Raw genomic sequence first — 22544 nt, forward strand, 5'->3', positions numbered from 1 at the left:
CATGGGGCGGGGCGGACCACGCCCTTCCCGTGATGCTCCGCGCTCCCTAGTAACCGCGCGGTTGCTAGGGGCGGCCGCGATGAGTCTCAGGGCTTTTCTTCGTCTCCTCTTCCTCCTCCTCCTGTTGCCGCTCCGGGCAGCAGAGCCCAGCGTGGAGCCCGCAGCCAGCGCGGCGGGTGCCGCGGTGCCACCGGAGACCCGTGGCGCCGCCCGGGCGCGGACCCGCAGCGGGCCGGCCCCGGTCACGGACGGTGGGTGCCCTGCGGGGAGGAGGGGTCAGCGGGGCACCGGCGGCCCTTCCCGGGCCAAGGGAAGCCCCGGTCACGGCCTCCTGTCGCCTCTGAGTCCTTGGTCTCCCCGCGGCTCCCCTTGTAGCCGCTCACGGCTGGGGCACGCCTGCTCGGCAGCTGCCCTACTTCCCCCGGGGGATTTATCGGGGCTGTGCTGCAGCGTGGCTCTGAGCACCCCTCTCTGGCAGCACCCCACTGCAGCCAAGGCTCGGAGCCTCCTCAGAAAGGCAGGCTCAGCAAGCCCCTACACAGCCTTCGGGTACTGGGCACGCTGATCCCTGCATGCACAGTCCTGTGAGTTGGTGATGAGGGAGGGCAGGTTCTCCCCTGCCCCCAGCAACCTGCTTTGAGCCCACAGGGCAGAGCCTGGCCTCCCAGAGGGGACCCCGACTCACCCTGGATGTGTTTGGAGATCTCCACTTACAGACCGAGCTGCCTGTGCACACAGTTTGCCCCAAGACTCCTAATTCAGCCTCGGCTCTGTGGATATATAGTGGTGCTATGGCAATATAGATCACAACTTGTTATTGTGCTGTTAAGATGTTTCCCCTGTGTCTTCTAATTGGCGGGTATACTTTTATTGATCTTTTGATTTCCCAGTGTTGTTGCCATCGGTTCAGCTTCCCTAGATTACTTGCCAAATTAAACATGTCCCAGTGTGTACCTCCTTAGGGAAAAGACTTAAATCCCTGATCTCAGAGACATAACCTTGCAATCTAATCATCCATGTTTAAACTTTTCTTGTTTACAAGGTGAGCTAAGGATTCCAGTGCTAAACTGGAACAGTCAGAACTTCAGAGATTCCAGGAAATACCTGGATGCTGTTCAGATGGTCAGAGAGCATCCAGGAGGCCATAGAGAAAGAGCCAACAGTCACAAGAAGCACTAGTTATGAAAATGCGTGTTCTTTGAATGTCTTTTTACAGAGCACGGGTCTTAATTTTCTTCATACTGTACTGTTCTTAACTCTAGATTTATTATAGAACAGCAACTCTCAAAAACAGTTCAGTAGAGTAATATTTATTCTTTGAATTTATAAACATGAAAACCTAAGAATGTTTTAAGAATTTGCCAGATGTATTTTATTGAGACAGTTTACAGTATTGCTAGCAATTACTTTCTGTATTGTTGCAATATTTCACACTATCTAAAGACAGAAAGAAAAAACAATTTCAAAGAAGTCAACTATGGTTATGTTGGCATGTCAGGAAAATATATTAATGGACACCGAGACATTCTCAATACTTGTAAACATCTCATTGCTCTATCAAGATGTTTTTTTTCCCCAATAAGCTGAAACAAGTAGATAAGCATACCTGGCTTGTATCTCTTTTTTTTTTTTTTTTCCTCTGCAGAGCTGAGTATATCTTCATACCCTCACAATTCCTATTAAGTTGCTTTTTTTGATTTCACAGGGAATACACCATCATCTTATTATGCCTTTGGTTTTGTTATTGTGTTCCAAATAGATTTGCTAAGTAGCAGAAAAGGTGGCTTTTAAAAATGACTTTTTTTTAAAAAAAAAAAAAGTACGTGATTTTGGATATAGACTTTTGACTATTGTCAGAAATAAGGCGGGGTGAAAAATGAAAGTGTTAGGGAACATGCTGTAATGTGTAAAGTTCCAATTCTAATTCTAATTTAAATCTCTCCTGCAGTTGCCAAGCTGTGTGTTTGTGATCTGTTGGTGGCACAGTGTGATGTAAATTGCTGCTGTGACCCTGATTGCAGCGCAGCTGATTTCAGTCTTTTTACTACATGTTCAGTTCCTATTGTCACGTAAGTGGATAAATAGCTATATGAAATACAAAATCCTGCTCTATTTGCTGCATGTGTTTGTAAGGGCTCTATCCTCTCCTCTTACCAATTCCTAACCCCCACCCACCTGCCATCCTAACTCCTGCCTACCCTTTCACCAGTCCTTCCTGTACTAGGCCTGTAAACTTTTAGCCCCAACCAGGTAGAACAGCAAATGGGCCTCCCACCCCAGTTTCTCACTCACTTACTCCCTCTTTTCTAAACTCATGCCCCTTGCTTTTCTCTTTCACTGTGCTACTGTCTGTGGGTGCTTAGGTGGTGATGCCTTCTGTTGGGGGAAGAATAATGCACCTTTAGACTTTCATCAACATAATGCAGTGTCTGGAAGTTAAGAAAGTTGATACCATGGGACCATCTGGTCACCTCCACAGGTCATCAGCAATTTATCCATAACCTCTTTCGTTACGGTTTATGATATCAGGTAGAAACTTGATCAATTCAGGGCTTAATGAAGTAGTGTGAGTATCGTTGTGATCCTAGTTTTACAAGTCAGCATCCCAACGTGCTGCCTCACTGCCAGTCTGTCACTTTACAAACAGCAAAATGTAGCATTATATCAATAACGTCAATAGTTGTTTCTTTGCTTTTTACAGTTTATCTGAAAATGCCTTCACCCAATTCGAAAATCTTCTCAAAAGTAGTTAAGAAAACTCACTTCAAAACTATAATGTAAAAAAATCTCTCGGTGACTTCTCAGAACAATAAGTACAGCTCTTCAACCCACCTTCTGCATAAATTACGCCGATTTGAATACTGGGGGTTATTCTCAGTGCTTTGAAATTTGAATTAGCAGTCATCCCAGACTGTGGTTTCTTATTGTTCTTGCACACAATGACTACTTCTACCCATTTATAGATATTTATATATATCAGAAAGGTCTAATCAACGCCTTCCTGAGTGACAGCTTGTCTCAGGTGACTATTCTGTCTTTGTCAACTAGAAATGCATAAAAAGAAGTTGTGTTTCTTTCCCCAAAGTATTTCGTGTAAAAGGTTTGTTTTGCCTGAAAATCCATGGGATTTTCAGTGACTGCAAGTATTGTGGATCTCATTATTTACATCTGCATAATTGTGTTAGTTACTGAAAGGGTTTGATCACAAGAGGCTATGTGGTCTCTGAAACAGCAGAAAAAGGGTGTTTGATTTATGATGTTAGCCTACTAACAAATGGGTTGGTTTAGCTCCATGCTTAAAAAGTAATTTCTAAGCCATTTCACTTCTTCAGTACCTGTCCTTGACTGCTTTAACCCTGCCTAAGTACCAGTTTCACAGGGATCATCATGTTGTATTTCTAGCATGTAGGACACACCAATACTCTTCAGGGTATGAACTGGCACATTCGCTGTGCAGCCTACTGCAGTGCTGGGCTGTTGGTGATGAACCATGGCACATCTACAAATACTTTTCCTAGATTGGATGAGTTATTTCACCTCCCTGTTTCTCACTTTGCCACTTCTTTTATGTGCTCTCAAGTAGGACTTTCTCCCGCTCCCTCCCACAAAGCGAATATCATTCCAACATTCACAAAACTGACCTTTTTTTCTGGTCTACGTGCCATCACGTTACCCTAAAGGTCATACTTCCCACTTGTGTTGTATAAATAAAAGTGCTTCTGAGCCTGTGTAGCCTGTAGTGCACCCTGCATCTGTGGTGTCTCACACCATCTGGATCCCATCCAACTTGTCATTTTAGTTCTAATATTATTAGTCGGGCTCTTCCTTTCCCCCTGGTCTGTCTCTTACCTTTCTTCATGTTGCTGCTCACACAGTTTTTCCTCTGCTAGATAAAACATGTTGGGGAATTCTTTTGCTTATTACTAAGCACACAGGATAAAACAATAAACCTTCTAAGGAGGCAAAATTGCTGTACGAATTGTGTTAAAAAGAGTAATCTCTTTAGTGCTTTTTTTGATGCTGCTTCAATACATGAAAAGAACTTTAAAATATGGTCAGTACTAACTTCTAGTGGATTATTGATTGTATTATTATTATTTGCAGAGGTGACAGCCATCTTTGTAGTCAAAAAGCTGCTGTATATTCACTTGATGTTGAAGCAAATCCACCAGAAAGGATATTTAAATTAATTGACCAAGTCAATCCCAGTGTTTTCTGCGTTCACGCTACAAACTGTAAGTAGAGTTGTTGCCAATATTAAGTATTGTGCTGTTATTTTTATAAGCTCTTCAGGTACCAGAAACAGACTAAAATTAAAAGTAACTAAACCTGTCAGAAAACTGGTTATTCTGTATGCTCACAGTCCTTATGTTGTAATCCCTTCACTTGTGAAACTATGGAGTTAAAACATCTCATACTCTCTTAGTCGTCTTTGTTGGAAAAAAAAAAAAGTAATTGTTTTTTGGTGGTGGGTTTTTTTGTAAAGAATTTAGCATCCTCAATAAATCACATTTAAAGTTGTTTCATGGAAAACTGACTCCTTCCCGATCTGTCACTGTAACTATGTAAGTCACCAGTGGTACAAATCCTTTATGCCCAGCTTTGAAGTGACTTGCAGAGAAGAAGTGATCAGGGCTATGTTCTCTTAATTTAATTATGACTGTCATCTCATACTTAGCATGGAAACTGCAGACATGAATTGGCATGTCGTTGTTTTGGAACATATGCTGTCAGAAAACATGATTTTGAAAGAAAGGGACTTACCTCTTTTCTGAAGTTTAAGTTTCATGGACCTGGGTGAAATGTTGAATCAAGATACTGCCTTGCTTTTCTTGTAAAGAAAAGAGAAAGCTTTTCTTAAAAGTCGCATTGATATTTTTCTGTAACTGAGTCTTTAACAACTCCAGAAGGAAAAATTGTTACTAAATACCATTTCCGTATCTTTTATCCTAAAGGTTATCTGATTCTTTAAAATGTTTTGACAGATAAACAAGCACTCTCCTTCAATTCCCCTGAAATGCCTACTCCTGAAAATTTTGATCAGTTGTTTAAACAGTTTGGAAGTGCTTCTTTCAGTGCTGAGCCTGACAGCTGGTGTATGAACACAGATGCTCAAAGTCCTTCTGATGCAAATGAAACTTACAGATACGAGGTAAATAATTATCTGATTCTATCAGTATTAGATTGTTCCATAAAAGAACAAGTGAGCATTGTTTGCATCTGCTTTTTAAAAAATGCAGTTCTGGAAAAGACAAACTTTATTTTGATCTTTAAATATAGAAATGTAAAACTAAGAAGTGTAGCATTTTGTGTTAGCTTACTTAAAGTGAACCAGATTTTTAAGATCTTTGAAAAAGAAGTAGCTGTTTTGCTTTTGTAAACATGAAGTTGTTATCAGTGGCTTAAGAGTTAACATAAAGCTGTGAGCAGTGGCTTAAGAATTGATGCACAAAGTAGTATACAGTATTGACAGATATAGTGAAAATAAGTGCTTTTTATTCAGATTTATTGTTAATACAAATCCATGGACTGAAACACACCTCTATACTTGAATATGTTATTTTATTTGGCAGTATGGTGTTCCTATACAGACAGCGGATGCATTTCTAAGACTACCTAGTCCTGTTGTCTCCTCGTGGTGTTCTGATGCGAATCCTGCAGGTTGGAAAATGCATTTTAATTCCATTTTTTTTTACTTTAAAGTATTCTGCTCTGACTTGAGCTTAATCAGTCAGTAAATTGGCACACAGACAAATGTAAATTCAGATAAAGCTCATGAACAAAAGTTTTTCAAATAGGTTCTGTTTCTCTGGGGAGGGGGTTTAGACATAGGTTGGAAGTTGCATTGCATCTATGTTAAACATTCAAAGTTAGATATGTAAATCCTTGAGAGGCTTGTTTATCCAACAGTAAGACATCCCATTTGACATAATTGATTTAATAAAATAGTACAAGGGTGACACCGTGAGGGAAGAGGCTATTACAGAAAGCAAGACCTAACTAGGCAACCTTTGTAAGATGTCCCTTTGGTATAATGAGGTTCCTTTCACAGCCTGAATACAACTCAAGTCAGACTTGCAGGCTTGAGCCTTACATTTTAATCTTTCACACAGTTCCCTGAAAATCTGCAGAGGGGGAGGGGAAGGAAAAAAAAAAAAATGCCACAACCAAACCCACATACCTACATTTTCCAAAACCCACTGTTATTATTAAATATGTTATCATAACAGTCATGGAGATGACCATAGGAAAACTGAAGTCTCTTGTGAAAGAAAAAACCCCTTATAAGATCTCAGAAATGAAGTAATAAATTTTCCTCTGGCTTTTATTAACCTGTTGTTAATAAGTAATATTTTGTCTCAGAGCATTTTTGGACAATCTAAGAAAGTATCATTCTTTATAGCTCACATAAAACCTTATCTGCAATAGAAATTATATTTACTTTCACTTTTGCTTGCACTTGAGGTTTTCGTATTGGTTTTTATTTCTGCTTTTCATAATTACTCTTTAATTTGGTTCAGTAATACTCTGACTTTTTTCCAGGGTTTTTAGTAAACCAGGCTACAAAATGTACTAGATCAGTAAGTGTGGAAAAATGTGGCAACATTCAAGCAGCTAGTATGCTGTTCTATATCAACTCCAGCATTTTAGCAGTAAGTATGATTTGAAACAGTAATAGAGCTGACCGTTGATACTACATGTCTTTTTGCGTCTCCAGGATTAAGTAACTTCTATTTACTAAAGGATATGGTGTTTTATTTGGATTTTTAAATTGTGGGTTGAGGAAAAAAATAATCTCCATATGCAATAGACTTTTATATAGAAAGCCTTTGGAAATGTTTTTACTTCAAGGTTTGGTAACAGAAGCATTTACTGTTCTCTGCTAAGCCGACAAAAATAATAGTCTTGAAGAGACAAGCTTATGTCACTGAGCTAACACTGCAGTGGCAGTGGTTTGATGCTTTTGTGCATGTTCAGGCTTTTCCCAGAAGCCTGTTACCAGGGTGGATAATTCTGAGAAGTCTGGGTTTTAAAGAGTTGGTAAACCTTTGTACTTAAAAAGAACCTGTAAGGTTTAATCCTCTGCATGTATACCTTTCTTACAAGCCTCAGTTCTTAATAGTGAGATACTGCACATGCATGCTAAGCCTTCTTTATACTCCTCAAAGAACATGACCTTTTACCCCACTGAGAGCAAATTTGTTTGTATCCAGCCTACTACCAAATCCAGTCTGTGGTTATTTTTCAAAGCTAAACTTACTTTTTCATTCCTTTTTGAACTGGAGGATGATGTCTTATGTATAAAGAAACCCCCTTTACAGATATTCAGGAAGATAAATCATGCATGCAGAATTGAAACTGAAATACATAATACCTTGATAGCTCCTTCCAGAAGCTGAAGATCATTGAGAAACAGCCTACTCTCTGCCATTAAAATGTTTTTAATTTATGTCATTATTTAAACTAATTTAATTAGTACTCTCCAGGGAGTGGCTGCTTAAAGACCCCCTCCAGTCCCCTCACATTCCAAAGCTATCAACAGGAAGGGAAAGCCCAGTAAGTAGTTCACTTTCTCACAGGTGGGATCATTCTCCTGATCGTTGAGGACCTCGCTGAAATCAGCAGAGGGTTGCTCACAGGTGTTACCTTTTGATCATCCTGCTGTGGAAGAGGTGGAGAAAACTGCCTCAGAATGGCTTTTGAGCATTTCCATGTGCACCCAAAATTTGAGTTCTTGGTGGCTGCAGAACCAGAAAAGAAAAAGCGTGCCTCAGGACAGGCTCCAAGCAGCTAAATGTGTTTGAACTAACAGCTGACTTCCCCTTCCTCACTAGAACAGTGCCTAACACATTCCCCACATGCTGCTTGCCAATTAAAATGGCCCAGCTTAGGAGAGGTCAGATTTCTGTCCAAAGTACCTCGGACATTCAGGAAGGATCAAATGCAAGAACTGGAGAAGGCTGAACAGACGCTATGAGATGGTCTGTAGGAAGCTCTCCTTCCCCAAGGGAGCTGAAGATGGGATGTGACCGTAGAAAAGTGACTTGGTATTGGGGACAGGGTGGTCGCAGGGCAGAGCAGGGAGCCCTTCCAGTGCCAGCAGGTGGAGCTGCCGGCAAAAGAAATAGCAAAACACATCGTCCCAGGGGGAGTCCCCGGTGAGAGGACTGGTACAGCAGTTCCTCAAAAAAACCCCATCGTTATGAGCCCGTGCTCACTGCCAGGCAACTTGAGAGATACGAAGGTCTTGATAATTCCTGCCGTTAGTCTCTGCTCTCTACCCTGGCCTGTCCAGTAGATGCGAGGGGTGTTGGGGATGTTGTGCTGCTGCCTGCCCCTGCTTGCCTCCCTGGCTGGTGGGATGAGTCAGTGGGAAGCAGCAGTAAGACTGGAGTGCTGTCTACAGAAACATAATCTGTCACCCCAGTGACAGATAAATAGAATTTTAGGAGTGGTGATCATTCTGTCTACCCTCATCAAAAAGAGCATGCTTCCCTGAAGGATGAGTCTAATCTTTACAGGCACTTTTATTCATACAGCTGATTCTGATGGCTGAGCTGTACCTCAGGATGTTGATATAAATATGTGACAGTGTGTGACAGATTTTCCCTGCATCACTTTCAGGTCTCCAGCTCATAGGAATGTGTTCTCTGCCGTGATGTTAGGTGAGCAGACTGGTCTCTGTATCCTGTCATAATTCTGCAGAACTTGCTTCACGGTCAGAGGCCAATTTTTGGTCCTTTCCCAAAGATGTGAATTAGACACTCATTGGGAAGTCACAAAAATAACACTTTTGACAAAATGGTGCTCTATGTGAGTATTTTGCAGGCCTGATTGATGCTCTTGGTCTGGCATTTCTGCTTTTCCATGAAAATTTGGTGGAAATTTTCCAGTGGGGCAACTGTGCATGTCCACATGCTGTATGACAAGAGGGATACTTGCTTCTCATTTCTTTGTTTAGAGACCGTGAACTATGGACTCATTACCGTCAGAATGGGACAACAAAAGCTCTTCATTTTTGTGGGTACGAACAGCCTGACAGACTTCCTAAACTGTCAGTCTATGAATAGTTACAAGTGTTTGCACAGATCTGCAATAGGAACAGTGTTCTCTGACGCCCTCAATAGGTCAAACGATACGATGCACAGTAACACTCATGCCAAACTTGAGATGCCTTTCTCGGGTCACCTTTCTGATGCAAGTAAATTTTTTCAGTGTTTCTTAGTTCTGAGTTGCAAATAGGGTGTTCAGGGGAACCACTAGATTCACCTAATACTTATTTAATGCAATGTATATTTATTGGGAATATAGTCAAAGCTAGGCCTGATGGAAAACTGATGGAAGTCACTAAGAAATCTTCCAGTTACTGTCAGGGAAAGAAGAGGATTTGGCTATAAGGTTTTGCCAACTAGCCACAGAGAATGCCAGTTATTTTCACACTACTTGGATACAGTAGTGTTTATCCAATCACTGCCACAATGTAAAAGTTATCGTAACGATACAGAGTTAAATAGGCAAAGCAGTTAAGCTTTAAAATGCTTTACTTCACTGCTACTTGTAATAGGTCATACCTTTGCTATTGTTTGAATTTGTTCTTTTATTCTTCTTTAGGTGCCCAAATCAAGTCAGATGGTAAGTATCCTTCTAACTTAGTTGGAACAGCTGGGGGCAAAATTCTTACTCGTTATAGTCAGTGGGAGTTTTCTGCTGACTTCATCAGAACAGGGACTTAATCTTTAAATTAAAAAATTTCCATCACTTGCTATCATTAATGATACTTAGAAACTCCAAGATAATATGCTACCAGCAAATATTTAAGCCTGATGCATTCCCCTCATATAAAACTCTCTTTTTTAAAGTAACTCTCTCTAGTTACTTAAAAATAGAACCTTTTGTTGAACTTCAGCAATACATGTAACACAGCAGTTGTTCAGAGTTGACTGCTGTTTCTGTGGAACAGAACCCGGAAGGGTCACAAATATAATAATACAGAAAAAGCCAAAAATAATTATACACAATATTCAGAAATGACATGAATTTGTTTTTCAGGTTAATATTACTGTCCAGTCCATAGTTGTCCAGTCTCTGAATGGAATGCGGACTTTACTCAGTGGTAGTGATCTCCTCAGGCTCCCTATGATTTTGGATGAACTGTGCATAAATATAGTTCTTGGGGTAGGTATGACAGTTCTTTTCCTCCTCGCGTTTGATGGAAAGCATGTATGCATCAAATAATTTCTGATTCACAAATTACAAAGATGTGAGAAGGGCCTTGCACAGTTTCCATATATTGTGACATCTCTAAAGCGAATGTGAGGAAAAACACTGACTTTGGGATAAAAGAGAGTGTTTTGCAACAAAATAATAACTATATGCAACATAAGACGGAGACAGGGTGAAATCCTTTTCTATTATTACTGTGTGTATGTGACATAACAGACAATAACATGAGTTTAGAATCTACATTAGGCTTGGGAGAAGATGACTTCAGGCACAGTGGTGGCAGAGACAGGAATACACAGTGCAAATCATCTCATCTTTTCATCTTAAATAGATGAACGTTAGGCTTATGCTTAGAAGGGGTTTATCAAGAAGTCAGTTTTGAAGAGGCTCCAGCCTTTAGAGGATATATTATATCTCTACCATGTAGTTGAGTGTTTCTTAAGCAAGGAAGAAAGAAAACAATACTTACATAGTTTTAAATTCCTTTTTTCTAGTTTCATACTCTTATGTATTTGTTCTAATTAATATCTAAAATGTTTAATTTTCAGGTGAGTTATCACATTACATACACAGACGCAGGAGAAATAATAGAAGCAGCTGCTTCTTTTGTCTTGGGGGCAATTAACAAAGAAGCACTTTCAATACAGCAGAGCTTTGAAATCAGCTTTACTCAGGTAACTGCTAGAGATGTTACGGATGACTTGCTGAAAGACATTTAATTACAAAACTTATTAAACTTGAATCAGAACAATTGTTAGCAGCAAGGTAAAATGTAACTTGCCCTGGACACTCAAATAAGGCAGCATTTCAGAACTGGGCAATAAAAGTCTCTTAAATCTGTTTCTCAAGTTTAAAAGAGTCATCTTGTGACTCTGTATAACTGTATCCAGTGAAAGCAAAGCCTGCTCCAATGTTAGAGAACTGTTACAATTCTACAGAGCAGTCCTACTACTTATCATTGTTCAAGGCAGTTAATAATCCTAAAACAAGTGAAATATTTCTGTGTTTTCCAAGCATTTCAGTACAGGACAAGAACTAATACTGTACGTTTGCACTGCAGGTAAATACAAAGCCAGTTCCCCTCAGTGGTAATCCCGGTTATGTTGTTGGACTGCCTCTAAGAGCGGGCTTCCGGCCACCAGGATATCCTTTCCCTGTTGAAATTTTGTTTGCAGCACTTGTTCTGGTCCATCTTCACAAACATTTTCTAGCGTGGACATCTGTAAAATATATCTGTTCTTTGCCAAAAGTAAAAGTGGGCTTTTTTTGGCTATGTTTTAGGAGTAGCGAATGACTCAGTCCTGACAGCAATCTCCTGGGACTTTTTCATGAGATAGATTTAGCCCTTCATTGTACACTCTAGTGCTTTTTCACAGTGTAAGAGGAGTCTTGAGCTATTATAGCGTTTTCAGATATATTTTAAGGATATGAGTAAGGAGTCTTTCTTCATGATATACATCAAGTACTGAATTTCCCTTTAACTGTGTGTTACATCTGGCATCATTCAGAATACTAACAAATACAGTCAACTTACCATTCTGCAAAGTACATCCAACCAGGACTGTCTGGCAGCACAGGGAGCCAGAACCCCAGTATTATTTGGTCATAACATGATATCGGGCTGTAAGTTACGGTAAGAGGATATTTTCTTTTTTTTTTTTTTTATTTAACCCTCTGACAACCCTTTCCATTAGGATCTGTTCAGGTCCTGAGACATTTACACAGCCGTAGCAGTATTGGGAACGGAGTATTTAATTATAAAAAACGTCATTTAATTAACAATGGCCTTTCTCTTGAAAAGATTGTGTACATTAGCAACTGTAGCCAGAAGGCTTGAACAGTGCATGAGAGCAAGGAGAAATTATTACTGTGTCAAAGTGATGGATTTTGCTTTAACTCATCTTTTTTTTTTTTTTTTTCTGGAAGAATTACAGCAGCTATGAAATGCCAACCCTTGACTCAGACCCTCCTAGATTTACTGAAGGGACAAAGCTTTCCTGAATACGTGGCCTCATTTGGAAATTCTCAAGCCCAGGATGTGCTCGACTGGGTGCCGATAACTCACCTCCACACCTCAGAACAGGTGAGAGTTACACCACTGCCACCACCCCCTTCACTCTCACTGTCCTCTCTCCTGAGATCTGTACCTGTGCTGCAGCAGCAGCTTAGGCTTCTCAGACCTATGGGGAAAAAAATTTCGGAAACAAACTGAAGGGAAGTCTTCCTGGAAAATTAAAAAACAAGGGGTTTCACTCTTGCTGTAAGGACAGAGTTTACTTTTAATCAAGCTGGTATCCTCAGTTATGGATCAGGACAACACGTCAGGTACAAAACAACCCAGTTCTAGCCACAATTTAGTCTCTTGCTGTTTAGATGGGATTGAAACACACAACTGGCAAGGTTGGAAGAGTGAAGTAACAGAGTCAGTGTTTCTACTTGGTGCTCTTATACCAGGTTAGAGTAAGATAGCAAGAATCCTTTAAAGCACCGAAACAGTAAGCCAAACAACATGTTTATTCTCCACATCTTCTGTCCTAGCCCTTCCCCTCCCGATGCAGTGCAGACCCTGCTGTTGGTGTTAGGCAGTGCTGCTGGGTGGGTGCTGTCTCTTAAGGACAGCTTGTATGCTTTTGCAGCTAAGTAGTGAATGATTTCTGTAACCAGAAACTTGACGATTCAAGAAGAAATACTTAAAAATATTTAAGATTGTATAGCTTCAAAATTCTGCCCTGGCAGAGTTAAGCATTTTCTACTGTCCCAGCGATGTTGCTGAAATACATCTTTGTACTAAAAAGAGCCAGCTCAGCACTGTCACTAAGAGCCAAAGTCCTGCCTCAGGTGGAACTTCTTGCCTGAAGTGCAGTTACAGAGTCGGTTTGTCACCTGTGGAGAAACTGCAGGGACACCCGAGCCAAGGCTACAGGCACCTGTGCTGCCTGCACAGGCAGCGGTCCAGGGCACAGCCATGGTGCAGTTGCTCTGGTAACCTCCCAGCGTGAACTTTCTGGGGGCATTCTGCCAGTTTAATAAGATGAATAATTAATGTGGTCACTCTTGTATAAGTCAGACAATGAGAGAATTTATAACACTTTCAGAGCTCATGCCAAATACCAGTATCCCTTGAAATAGAAGTGAAGTGGACTAAATATGGATCCCTGGTCAATCCACAAGCCAGAATAGTGAACGTTACAGCAACAATCACTACCACCACAGCGAAGCAGGTATGTAATTAAATTACAGGATTTAAGATAAAAAGAAGCAAAACAAGCCATTAGGTATTGGCTGTGCGATAGTGACCCAGTTAATCTCTTTATCTAAAGGTAACACTTCTTATTAGAACATATTGCACCCAACAGTTTCTGTTCCAACTCAAACACAACTGTGGGCTGCTTGCCAAAACACACTTCAATAAAAATCTATACATCATTCATGAAAAGAAACGTGGAACTGTATATGAAAAACCAAGTTACTACAAAGAACAGCTGAAAATACAGCCCAGTCCAAGTAAAGTAGTGCTGCAAAGAGAAGGCTGAAGCTAATGAACATTTGTATTTTCATTGCAGCTTCCCTCAGGAAGGGAAAGGACTATTCCTATAACAAGTTCTGTTGTTTTCACTGATATTTCTTCACCTGCAGAGCCAGGCTATAAAGCTTGGCCCACCATTAATGCCAAGTTACCCTTTGATTTTTTCTTTCCTTTTGTCTAAGGTAAGTATGCATTAAAAAAAAAAAAAGCCATATTTTTGCCTCTTCTGATTCTTAGTCCATTTCCTAAAGCGAGGTTTATCCAGTCACTGCAGTGGGCCATCAGTTTCTTCTAAATTGTAGACATGCTGGGTTAAAATTTGCCAAGAGAGAAAGGGTGAGCCCTTACGGGGGTTCTCAGAAGCTTTAGGGCAGGAACAACCCACATCAGTGGCGAGTTCCCAATTATACCTCTGCCGAGAGGAAAAAAGGCTGCAGGATGAACTTGACGGTGGCTCTAGCTGGCCGGTCAGCACACATACAGCCACCAGCCTTCCAGCCCAGTGGCTGCCCTGAACTAGCACTAGTCCGAGCTGCCTGCCTAGCAGTGTGGAGGCAGGAGGGGATGGGGAGAGCACAGGGACACGCTACGGCTCTGTAGGAAACTACGTTTCATTATTCTGGGAACAGCAGAGCTAACTTGTTAATTAAAGTAATCATGTGCTATTAGATAAGGCCTCTGCTTTATCTATTTTCATAGATGAATAAGCCACGTATTTCTAGCTATTTTTCCTAAACCACTAATTAATTACCTTCCTTGAAAAATCCAAACAGTTAAGTGATGCTTTCAGAAAAGCTCAATGACCCTTCCAGCTGACTCTGGCTGAAATCAGTTGGAGACATCTGCTACAGTCAACACCCTTCTGAATTCCCACTTACTGAATCTTAGTCTTCAACTATAAAATAAGTCTCTCCACAGGGACCTTCTAGTACCTGAAAAAGTTCATGTTGTGTTCAAACACCAGTCTGGTCCTTTAGAATATGTTTCCTAATGGCTTTCCTGGAGTCTTAACTGTTCCCAGCAGTCCACTCACCTACACCTGTTCTTACATATTCTAATTCTTTTAATATGTTGATTTATGAGCTGTGGAAACAAAAGAACTTTGTAGCCCAGTGGGCTGCAAACGAACACTTAAAATGGAAGAAGAGATGAGAGAATGCAGCATCAAACCTCAAATCTGCTGTTGACAACAAGGCATTGTTTGACGTCAGGTGGCACATGGTTGCCTCTATTTTGGTGCTGATTTGATTGTCAACTAAAAGGAGTGGTGTGTTGGTATTTTTGAAATGAACATTATATAAATAACAAAGTGGCACAAGCAGCAACAGAAATGAGGAAACTACCAACAATATGAAAAGAATGGTTGGCAAAGAAGAGACGTACTAACGATGAACGGTCAGCTTGGAGAGAAGAAATGACCTTTTCAGCCTGGGTTCTTATCGTTTGTGCTGCAAGTTTCTACAAGACATTGCAAACAAAGCATGTTATCACACAAAAATTCAGTAAAATAAGCGGTACTTTCATAAACGTATAGCTTGTAAAGTTGTCTTTATTAAATTATTTTGCAGTTTTGACTGTACAACTGTACAAGAAACGTCTTATGAAATCACTGTTTATGGGGAGGCCGCGTGATTAATTTTCCAGCAAAATTATTTCTGCAATCCCAAGATCTAATCAAAGTGTGGTCAAATAGAAAACGTTTACAGGCAACACTATACAAGAGAAAGCAAAGAGAGAGGAAAACCATTCAGGTCAAACTGGTACATTTCAACACTGCACTCTCCAGGGCAGACTTCCACCCCCCCTCAGGAACCTCGCTCGCTGATGAGTCCATGCTCTTTTAAAATCTTGTTAAGCCTCTCAATTTCTTGCTCCTGTTGGAAACAAAAGTCAAATCATGAATATAGTTCTCATCTTAAAATAGTTTCCCAGGTTCCCACAGATCTTCCCACTGCTGAAACCTATCTTGTGCTGCAGTAAAACAGGACAACCTGGCTAAAGTAAGTAGGACAGGCAGGGTTGTGGTTCTTCGGCCCAGATTACCCCACGAGTTTCTGATGAAACCGAGCTGACCGTGGCAACCTTGCAAAAGGATCCCAAGCCAGCTTGTCCTGAGGGGTTTTGCTTAAATTAAAAGCATTTTCTTACCTTCTCTACACAGCTGTGTTCCAGTTGTTCAACCTTTGTAGCAAGTTTCAGGTTTGCTTGCTTTAGCTTGGACACTTGTTGTTCAGAGCGGGTCTTTACCGATAAAATTATTCCTGCGAAACAATTCACAGAGGATTCATCTTACAGTGTAAAACAGCCGCTAGCAGGAGGTTAACAGGACACGGGGTCTGTAGTCAAGGAGTTAAACGTGTTCCTCTCCAGCTCTGGTTCTGTCATCTTCAAACCACCCTTCCCAAGTGCTTTTCTTAATGAGGAGGGTTTTAAATGAGCCACCCCAGGGATTCAGATACCGATACTCTGCTGGGAAGAGGCAGTCTGGCCTCTGAGCTGAATTAATCAGTCAGACTGTCATTCAAATCCTGAATTTGAATTCGCTCCCTTGGCAGAGCCTCGAGGGCGAGGTAACTGGCAGCTTTGTTGCCACGAGGGGCTGCGTTTTCGGGGGAGCCTTGGTCTGACAGCAGTGCACAGCACAGCCCAGGGCACAAGGCTCGGCCACCCCTGGAGCTGATCTCTCTGGCCCAGGGGAGTGGGATGTGGAACATCATCTGCTCCTTAAAGTTTTGGGTTCACCTTGCATGGCTGCAGCAAGGGCACGAGGTTTGTTACCGCGGAGGCGTCGCTTCTCGACTGAAAAATTGTTGTTACACGTGAACTCAGCCCCCACAGTAAAGGCATTTTCTTCCCACCCTTTTCTGAGGCGGGGGGGGGAAAAAAAATTAAAAGCAGCTTGGTAAGAGCATCAAGAACATCACGTTCTTCTTATCCGACAGAGCTCTCCTCCGGCTGCTGACAGAACAACACGCACGAAGGCAGGCACCGATGTGTGCCTGTGTTTCTAGTGCTACAGGCAGCACGCTTGAGGTTTGGGGGTTCATTTCTCTGAAGACAAAGCAGCGATGCTGCTTATTTGCATTGATAACATCAAACAGTCCCCACCTGCCTGTAAGCTGCTCCCTATCAATCAACAGCAACCCAAGGCAGTGAACCCTGCCCAGGTTTAGACACACAACACCCAAAGCTCGGGGCAGATTTTCTTTGTCCCCTCTGTTGCTCCAAGCGGGCAGGCAGGGTGAAAAGCGTGGGGGGAAAACCAGAAGCACCCAGGGATGAGGGGATTTAGTGTAAACGCAATACTGGTTTTCTGCTGTAAAATGGCGTGTTAAAGAGACACCGAGGTTCCCGTGGCTCACGCAGCTGCACACAAATGCAGTTTCTCTCTGACTTTCACTCTGAACTAAGAAGAGCCACAAGCTGCTCTCGCATCTTCCCTTTTCCCAGCCACGGCTGCCGATCAGGCACGTTCTCCCCATCAAAATAGCAGCGGGGGGCCGCAGGTGACAGCCCCAGCCCCAGCCACCCTTTAATTTTATTCCAGCTAAAAGACTTAGAAGCTGCATCAAGTACAGAGCACTCACCAAAAGTGCACTTGTAGGCACAGGGCAGTACCCGGGCTGAGGTTTCATGCAGGAATTAGAGATAATCTCATGGCCACATTTTTTTTTGCATCCCAAAATCTCTTCCCCCAGAAGGCAGAAAATGTTTCCAGCTACACTTGTTTCAGTAGCGTCTGAGTTTACATCTATTTGCAGCAATTTACAGTTACAACAGCAAAGTCTGATTTGGGGACATTTTATATTCCTCTTTTTACAGTGACCCCTTTGAATCCAAGCAAGAAAGATCCAGAGTGAGATCAGGACGTTCCCTGCAGCATCCCTGGAGGGGATGACGGCGTTGCAGCAGAATGTCAGAGCAGTTAAACTCACTCTGCTACAGCAGTAGATTCAGGAGGGCAGGGGTTTACCCTTCTCCCTGGTTAAAACATTGGCAAAAGGATCCTACAACGCAAACTTAAGATCCCCCTCCAGGAGGGAGGGACGCAAGAACAGATAAAGGGTTGTTTTTAGGGGAAGGTGCCAATGCTGCCATGTTAGAGCTGGGGATCTCTGCTAGCCCCAGCCAGCTGCCGTGCCCCCGTCACCGAGGCATCGCACCAACACAAGCAGCAGATTATTGCTGCTCCAAAGAAATTACAGCCTAATTAAGGCCACACTTCAGCAATGAAAACTACGCGGGCAAAACTCTCGAGTTCACTGGGAGAGCAAGACCCTGGGGTGTTGCAGATGACTTTGAGAAAGGAACAAAGACACGAGCCCAGATAATTCAGGCAAGGTCAGCAAATCCAGCCCACGCACCAGGGAAAGCTCCTGACCGGCCGCACACACCTACCGTTGATAATCCTGGCCACTCGCCACAGCCGCAGGAGTATCAGCAGCCCGACAGCTTCAAACTCGTGCTCACGGAAGATCAGGACAATGTCAAGGATGAACGACACGATGACGACAATCCCATCCAGCACTTCGAACTTGTGGTGGAAGAACTCCCGGCGGTAGACGAAGACTTTAAACCCCACCTCAACCAGGAAGATGGTTAAAATGGAAAGGGAGAGGTAGTGGAAAACCTGAGAAAAGAGCGCAAGTTTAGAGCCAGGAAACCCTCCTGTGTTGGAGAAAACCTCCACCTCTTGAGAACGTGTCTAATTTGGCTCTACAAGGAGAAAGGCTGGGGACTTTTCTTCTGCTCTAAGGGACAACCAGAGCCAGCATGTGGCAGCCAGTGGCTTTGGCTAAGCTGGACCAGGAGGTGTGAAGATGACTGGGAGAAGGGTGGCGAGAACAATTCAGCTCTGCCACAGCCCACAGAAACACGAAGCTGCTGCACAGACAAACATGAGCTGAGCTGGGTTGGCCCCGCACACTGCAGGGCTGTCACACTTGTCCCTGCCAGACCTTCATCCCTGTGCCTGTGACTGCCAGCTCGGCATGGCTGAAGGTTGAGGTCCTGACTGCCTGGTTGTCCTATCTAGTGGACTTTGAACACCAAAGAGAGGGAAATCATGGTTCCCACTGACACTTCCCCGCATTTTACCTTCGGGGTTATATTGTATTTGTCCGGATGGATGATTTTCAAGTCCATAAGCAACTCCCCCAGAACCAACAAGGCATCCAGGATGACCAAGCAGACAACCAAGATCTGTTGGAGAAGAACCAATATGAAACCCTCTCCCAACATGGATGTATCACCAAGAGGAGCTGACACAGCCTTCAGCTAAACATGCCCCAAGGCTCACACAGCTGCGCGGCCGGACCCTGCCCTGCGTCGCCGATTCGGCTGGTTGCACTTCACGGAGCTTTCTGTTGCTCCCACCCAGGACTCCCACTGCTCCTGGTCAGTGGGTTACTCCTGCAAAGTCTTGCCTGCACAAAACTGCCTGTCTCCCCACCAAACCCAGCCATTTTCTCCCACCGTTTGGCACGGGGGGTCTCGGGGAGCTCGAGCTGGGGAAGAGCACGTGCCTCCGCCGGCGCCATGACGAGCGTGCACTGAGGCTTGTCGCCGCTCAGGAAACACCTGCGCCCGCTGCGAAGTGGCTCGTTTCTGACAGGATGGCCCAGCTCAGAGGCAGCAGCCGCCCTCAGGAGCTGCTCACGAGCTCGGTACTGCTCCCAGTCCACCCTGAGCTCCATCCCACATCGACTCTGCTGTCCCAGGTGCCTTTGGCCAAATCTCACCCTCATCTCCCTTTGGCCTGGGTTTGTCTGTCTCACCTGAAACCTGCGGGAGCTGAAGAGCTTTTTCATCATATCCTGGAAGGAGATGCGGCTCCTGGTGGGCTCCAGCTTGATCTCCGAATCTGGCTGCTTCTCCCCATTCTCCCCACCTGCCACCTCCTCCTCCTCGTCCTCCCATTTCTGATAGTCGTTGCTCCACTGCACAGGGTCATCCCCCACCACCGTGAAGTGCTTCAGGTACCTGGACATGGCTCTGGATCAAGCTGGCATCACCCTGCCAATGTCTGAGGGGCAAGAGCAGAGCGTCACCCCCCCACTCGGGGCTGACTGGGGATGCCATATCTCCCTCGTTTCACCACAGTGAGCGTGACAAGAGCGTGACGCTTCATTCAGACACGGCTGGCTGGGCGCTGTGGACAGACCCTGCTGACGGGAAATTGCTTAACGGTGGTGCTGCTTGTTTTGCATCACCTCCCACGGTGCGACGTGGAGCCCCCACCACCCTCCCCGGTGCTGTTTGCACCCCGTTGGCCACACTGCTCTACAACGAGGAACTTCCTTGCAAGGTATTTCCAAACATCTCAAAACAAAGCATCGATTACAGGACAAAAAAAATATCAGCCCTTATCCCGCATCTCGTGATTCAAGAGGCGGCAGCTGCCTATTTCCCATTGGAAAGAGCTGTTGTGCTCCTATTAGACACTGATCAATGGAGGTTATTGGTCAGAAGCTGGAAGCAGATTTCTTCCCTTTCAGGGAGGCTGCTGTTGGCATCGGGTCTGAGATAAACCCTCCACTGCGCTCCCAGAGCCACCCTCGTCCCGTCAGGTGGCTGCAGTTGCAGCCCAACTGTCCCCGGGCTAACCAGGGCATCCTCACCCTCCAGCCACACCACCAAGCTGAAGAACAACCATAATTTCCCTTCGTTAACATCAGGGGCCACTATTATTTCAGCCTTTGCAGCAGGTGATCCCCACATTTCAGCCCATCTGGCGGGCAGTGCTGTCCTCCCCATCTCTTCTCCCTGCATCCCCCAGAGCCAACCTCACCCTTGGGCATCCCAGCTTCAGCCCGTCCCTGTGGGCACCCAGCGAGGGGCAGAACCAACCCCAGACCCACAGATGATCCCGGTTGCAGCTCAGCACCGAGAACGGCTGCAGGAGAGGCCCTGTCACAGCCCCACCAGCTCACCCTTCCTCTTTGGGCAACCCAAGGAGACTGCCTGGCCCACAAACCCCGCAGACGGCCACATCCCCATCCCCGGCGGGGCTCTCCATGTGTCCACCTTGGCCAAAACTGGCCGGGGAGCTCGGCACAAGCTACTCATGGCCCGCTGGAGCTTCCATGGGTCTGCCCGTGCCCCTGGGCTGCTCTCCCTCCCCTCGACTCCCTGCAAGCGGAGGTGCTGGGGGTCCCGGTGGGATCCGCTCACAGCGGTGGTGCCTCTTGGAGGCTCCAAACCACCTCGTCAAGGATCTGGCCCCACGCTGCCATCACAGCGGCAGCACCTTCATTGCCGGGTGCTGAGCAGAGCCCACGGGAGCCCCACGGGGAGCTGCCCCGGGCATGGACCCCTCGGCCCTTGCGGGACGGCCTGTGGGCTCGCTCGGGCCGCGGGGCCTGGAGCCGCCGCCGGTGGATGGAGCAACCAGGAGCCGGGCTGCGGTTGGGGCCCCCCCAACCTCCCCCCGTCCGCAGGGACCATGTCGGCTCCCCACTCCCGCAGCGGGACGGGACCCCCCAGCCCGGCGGGACCCCCGAGGGGAAGGACGTGGCGGTCCAAGGAGAGAGGGGGGGGGCTGCCCCACTCCAAACCCCCCCACCCTGGGCCGGCACTCACTAGCCCAAGCCCCGGGAGCACCGCGGCCGCCCCTCCCGACCCCTCTCCCCCTCTCCCCAGCCCCGGGCCCCGGTACCGTGCGCGTCCCGGCTGCGCCCGCCGCCGCCCTGCGCCTCCCCCGGCGCTGCGGGGCCTCCCCCGGCCCGGCCCCGCCTCCCCCGGGCTGGCCCAGCCCCGCCACCCCGCCCCCTCCCCACCGCTCCCCAAAAGGCTCCAAGCGGCTCCCGGAGCCGCCGGACCAGGGTCCCCGCTCCGACATTTTCTGTTTTCGCAGCTTCCCCCCCCCGTCCCCAGGCTCGCTACGGTACGTCCCTGAGCGGGAGCTGCCGGAACAGGGCGCTCCGGATGGGATTTAAACTTTTGGTTTTAAACATTTTTTAAGCAGCGCCCCCCCTACTCCAAAGCGAGCGGACGGCCAGTGGCGCAATTAAACCGTGAGTCTCTGCTGAGATCAGAGCTCAGCTGCTGAGCGGGGACACAGATTAATCCCACAAAGTTCAAGGATCAAAAGGGTTACAAAAGCATAAACCCTAGAAATTAGGCCTGGATTAACCTGCTGCCATTTATAAACTCATGCTTTACCACAAGGCCTCTTCTCATTTGGGGTCTTTCAGACACAAGCTGGTTCTGGAAGTGCCCTGAGAAAACTCAGCTGCACAAAGGCGCAGGGTCCCTTCTCTATTGCATCTCTGCTGGCACAAACCTGAAATATTTCTAATTCTCCCCTAATGAAGAAACATCTCTCCATTTTTCCACTTTTAAAGCCTAAAGCCAGTTGTTTCTTGGAAACAGTTTCCTCCTGGAGACTGCCTAAAACTTTTCCTGGAACCTAAACATTTTCTGGCGCCTCATCCCAAAGCTCAGGGGCCCGTCTTTGCCCTCCCCCCTGGGGCAATGAGGAATCAGCACAGGCAAGGAGCCCCCAAAATCCCCCCATCCCTTGACCATCACCCCAACCCACCCACTTGCAGAGATCAGCCAAGCACCCTGGAGCGTGGAACAGCAAAGGTGCACCCCTAGAGCAGTGGGGAGGAGATTTGTTCTGGGAGTTTCCAGCTAATTTAAGTATTTTGGTCTCAGCTGACTCCAATAACCACCAACACAATCAACTAATGGTGGAACCACCAGCTCAGGGCTGGAACTGCAGATGGTAGAGCTTCTTCCGAGAGCTCAACAGACCCTTTTCAGTAAGGAGTGCAGGTTTTAAGGAGAA

The 22544-nt window shown here is 45.2% G+C and overlaps 2 protein-coding genes across 6 annotated transcripts; one reads left to right on the forward strand and one right to left on the reverse strand.

Annotated features, from left to right (window-relative positions):
• The first annotated feature begins 43 nt into the window (after positions 1–43).
• On the forward strand, positions 44–15281 carry TCTN1 (tectonic family member 1). Of its 4 annotated transcripts, none has more exons than XM_074887195.1 (15): positions 44–251; positions 1949–2069; positions 4105–4235; positions 4986–5152; positions 5574–5661; positions 6544–6653; positions 9613–9633; positions 10051–10176; positions 10773–10898; positions 11285–11367; positions 11717–11857; positions 12151–12307; positions 13320–13445; positions 13788–13932; positions 14524–15281. In XM_074887195.1, exons 1-14 carry the CDS (start codon positions 80–82, stop codon positions 13929–13931), a joined length of 1713 nt encoding a protein of 570 aa, XP_074743296.1. In that variant the 5' UTR covers positions 44–79; the 3' UTR covers position 13932; positions 14524–15281. The 4 variants fall into 4 exon arrangements, with proteins under 4 accessions (XP_074743296.1, XP_074743298.1, XP_074743295.1 ...); XM_074887197.1 differs by having other exon boundaries at positions 14669–15281; XM_074887194.1 differs by lacking the exons at positions 13788–13932; positions 14524–15281 and adding an exon at positions 13545–13761.
• On the reverse strand, positions 15282–21465 carry HVCN1 (hydrogen voltage gated channel 1). 2 transcript variants are annotated; one of them, XM_074887199.1, is made up of 6 exons: positions 21408–21465; positions 19528–19775; positions 18848–18952; positions 18149–18380; positions 15899–16011; positions 15282–15624 (listed from the first exon to the last, which is right to left on the reverse strand). In XM_074887199.1, the coding sequence occupies exons 2-6, from the start codon at positions 19738–19740 to the stop codon at positions 15556–15558; spliced, it is 732 nt and encodes a 243-aa protein (XP_074743300.1). In that variant the 5' UTR covers positions 19741–19775; positions 21408–21465; the 3' UTR covers positions 15282–15555. The 2 variants fall into 2 exon arrangements, with proteins under 2 accessions (XP_074743300.1, XP_074743301.1); XM_074887200.1 differs by lacking the exon at positions 21408–21465 and having other exon boundaries at positions 19528–20072.
• Positions 21466–22544: the final 1079 nt, after the last annotated feature.

The sequence above is a fragment of the Strix uralensis genome, chromosome 17, assembly GCF_047716275.1.
Source record: "Strix uralensis isolate ZFMK-TIS-50842 chromosome 17, bStrUra1, whole genome shotgun sequence".
NCBI classification, from domain to species: Eukaryota; Metazoa; Chordata; class Aves; order Strigiformes; family Strigidae; genus Strix; species Strix uralensis.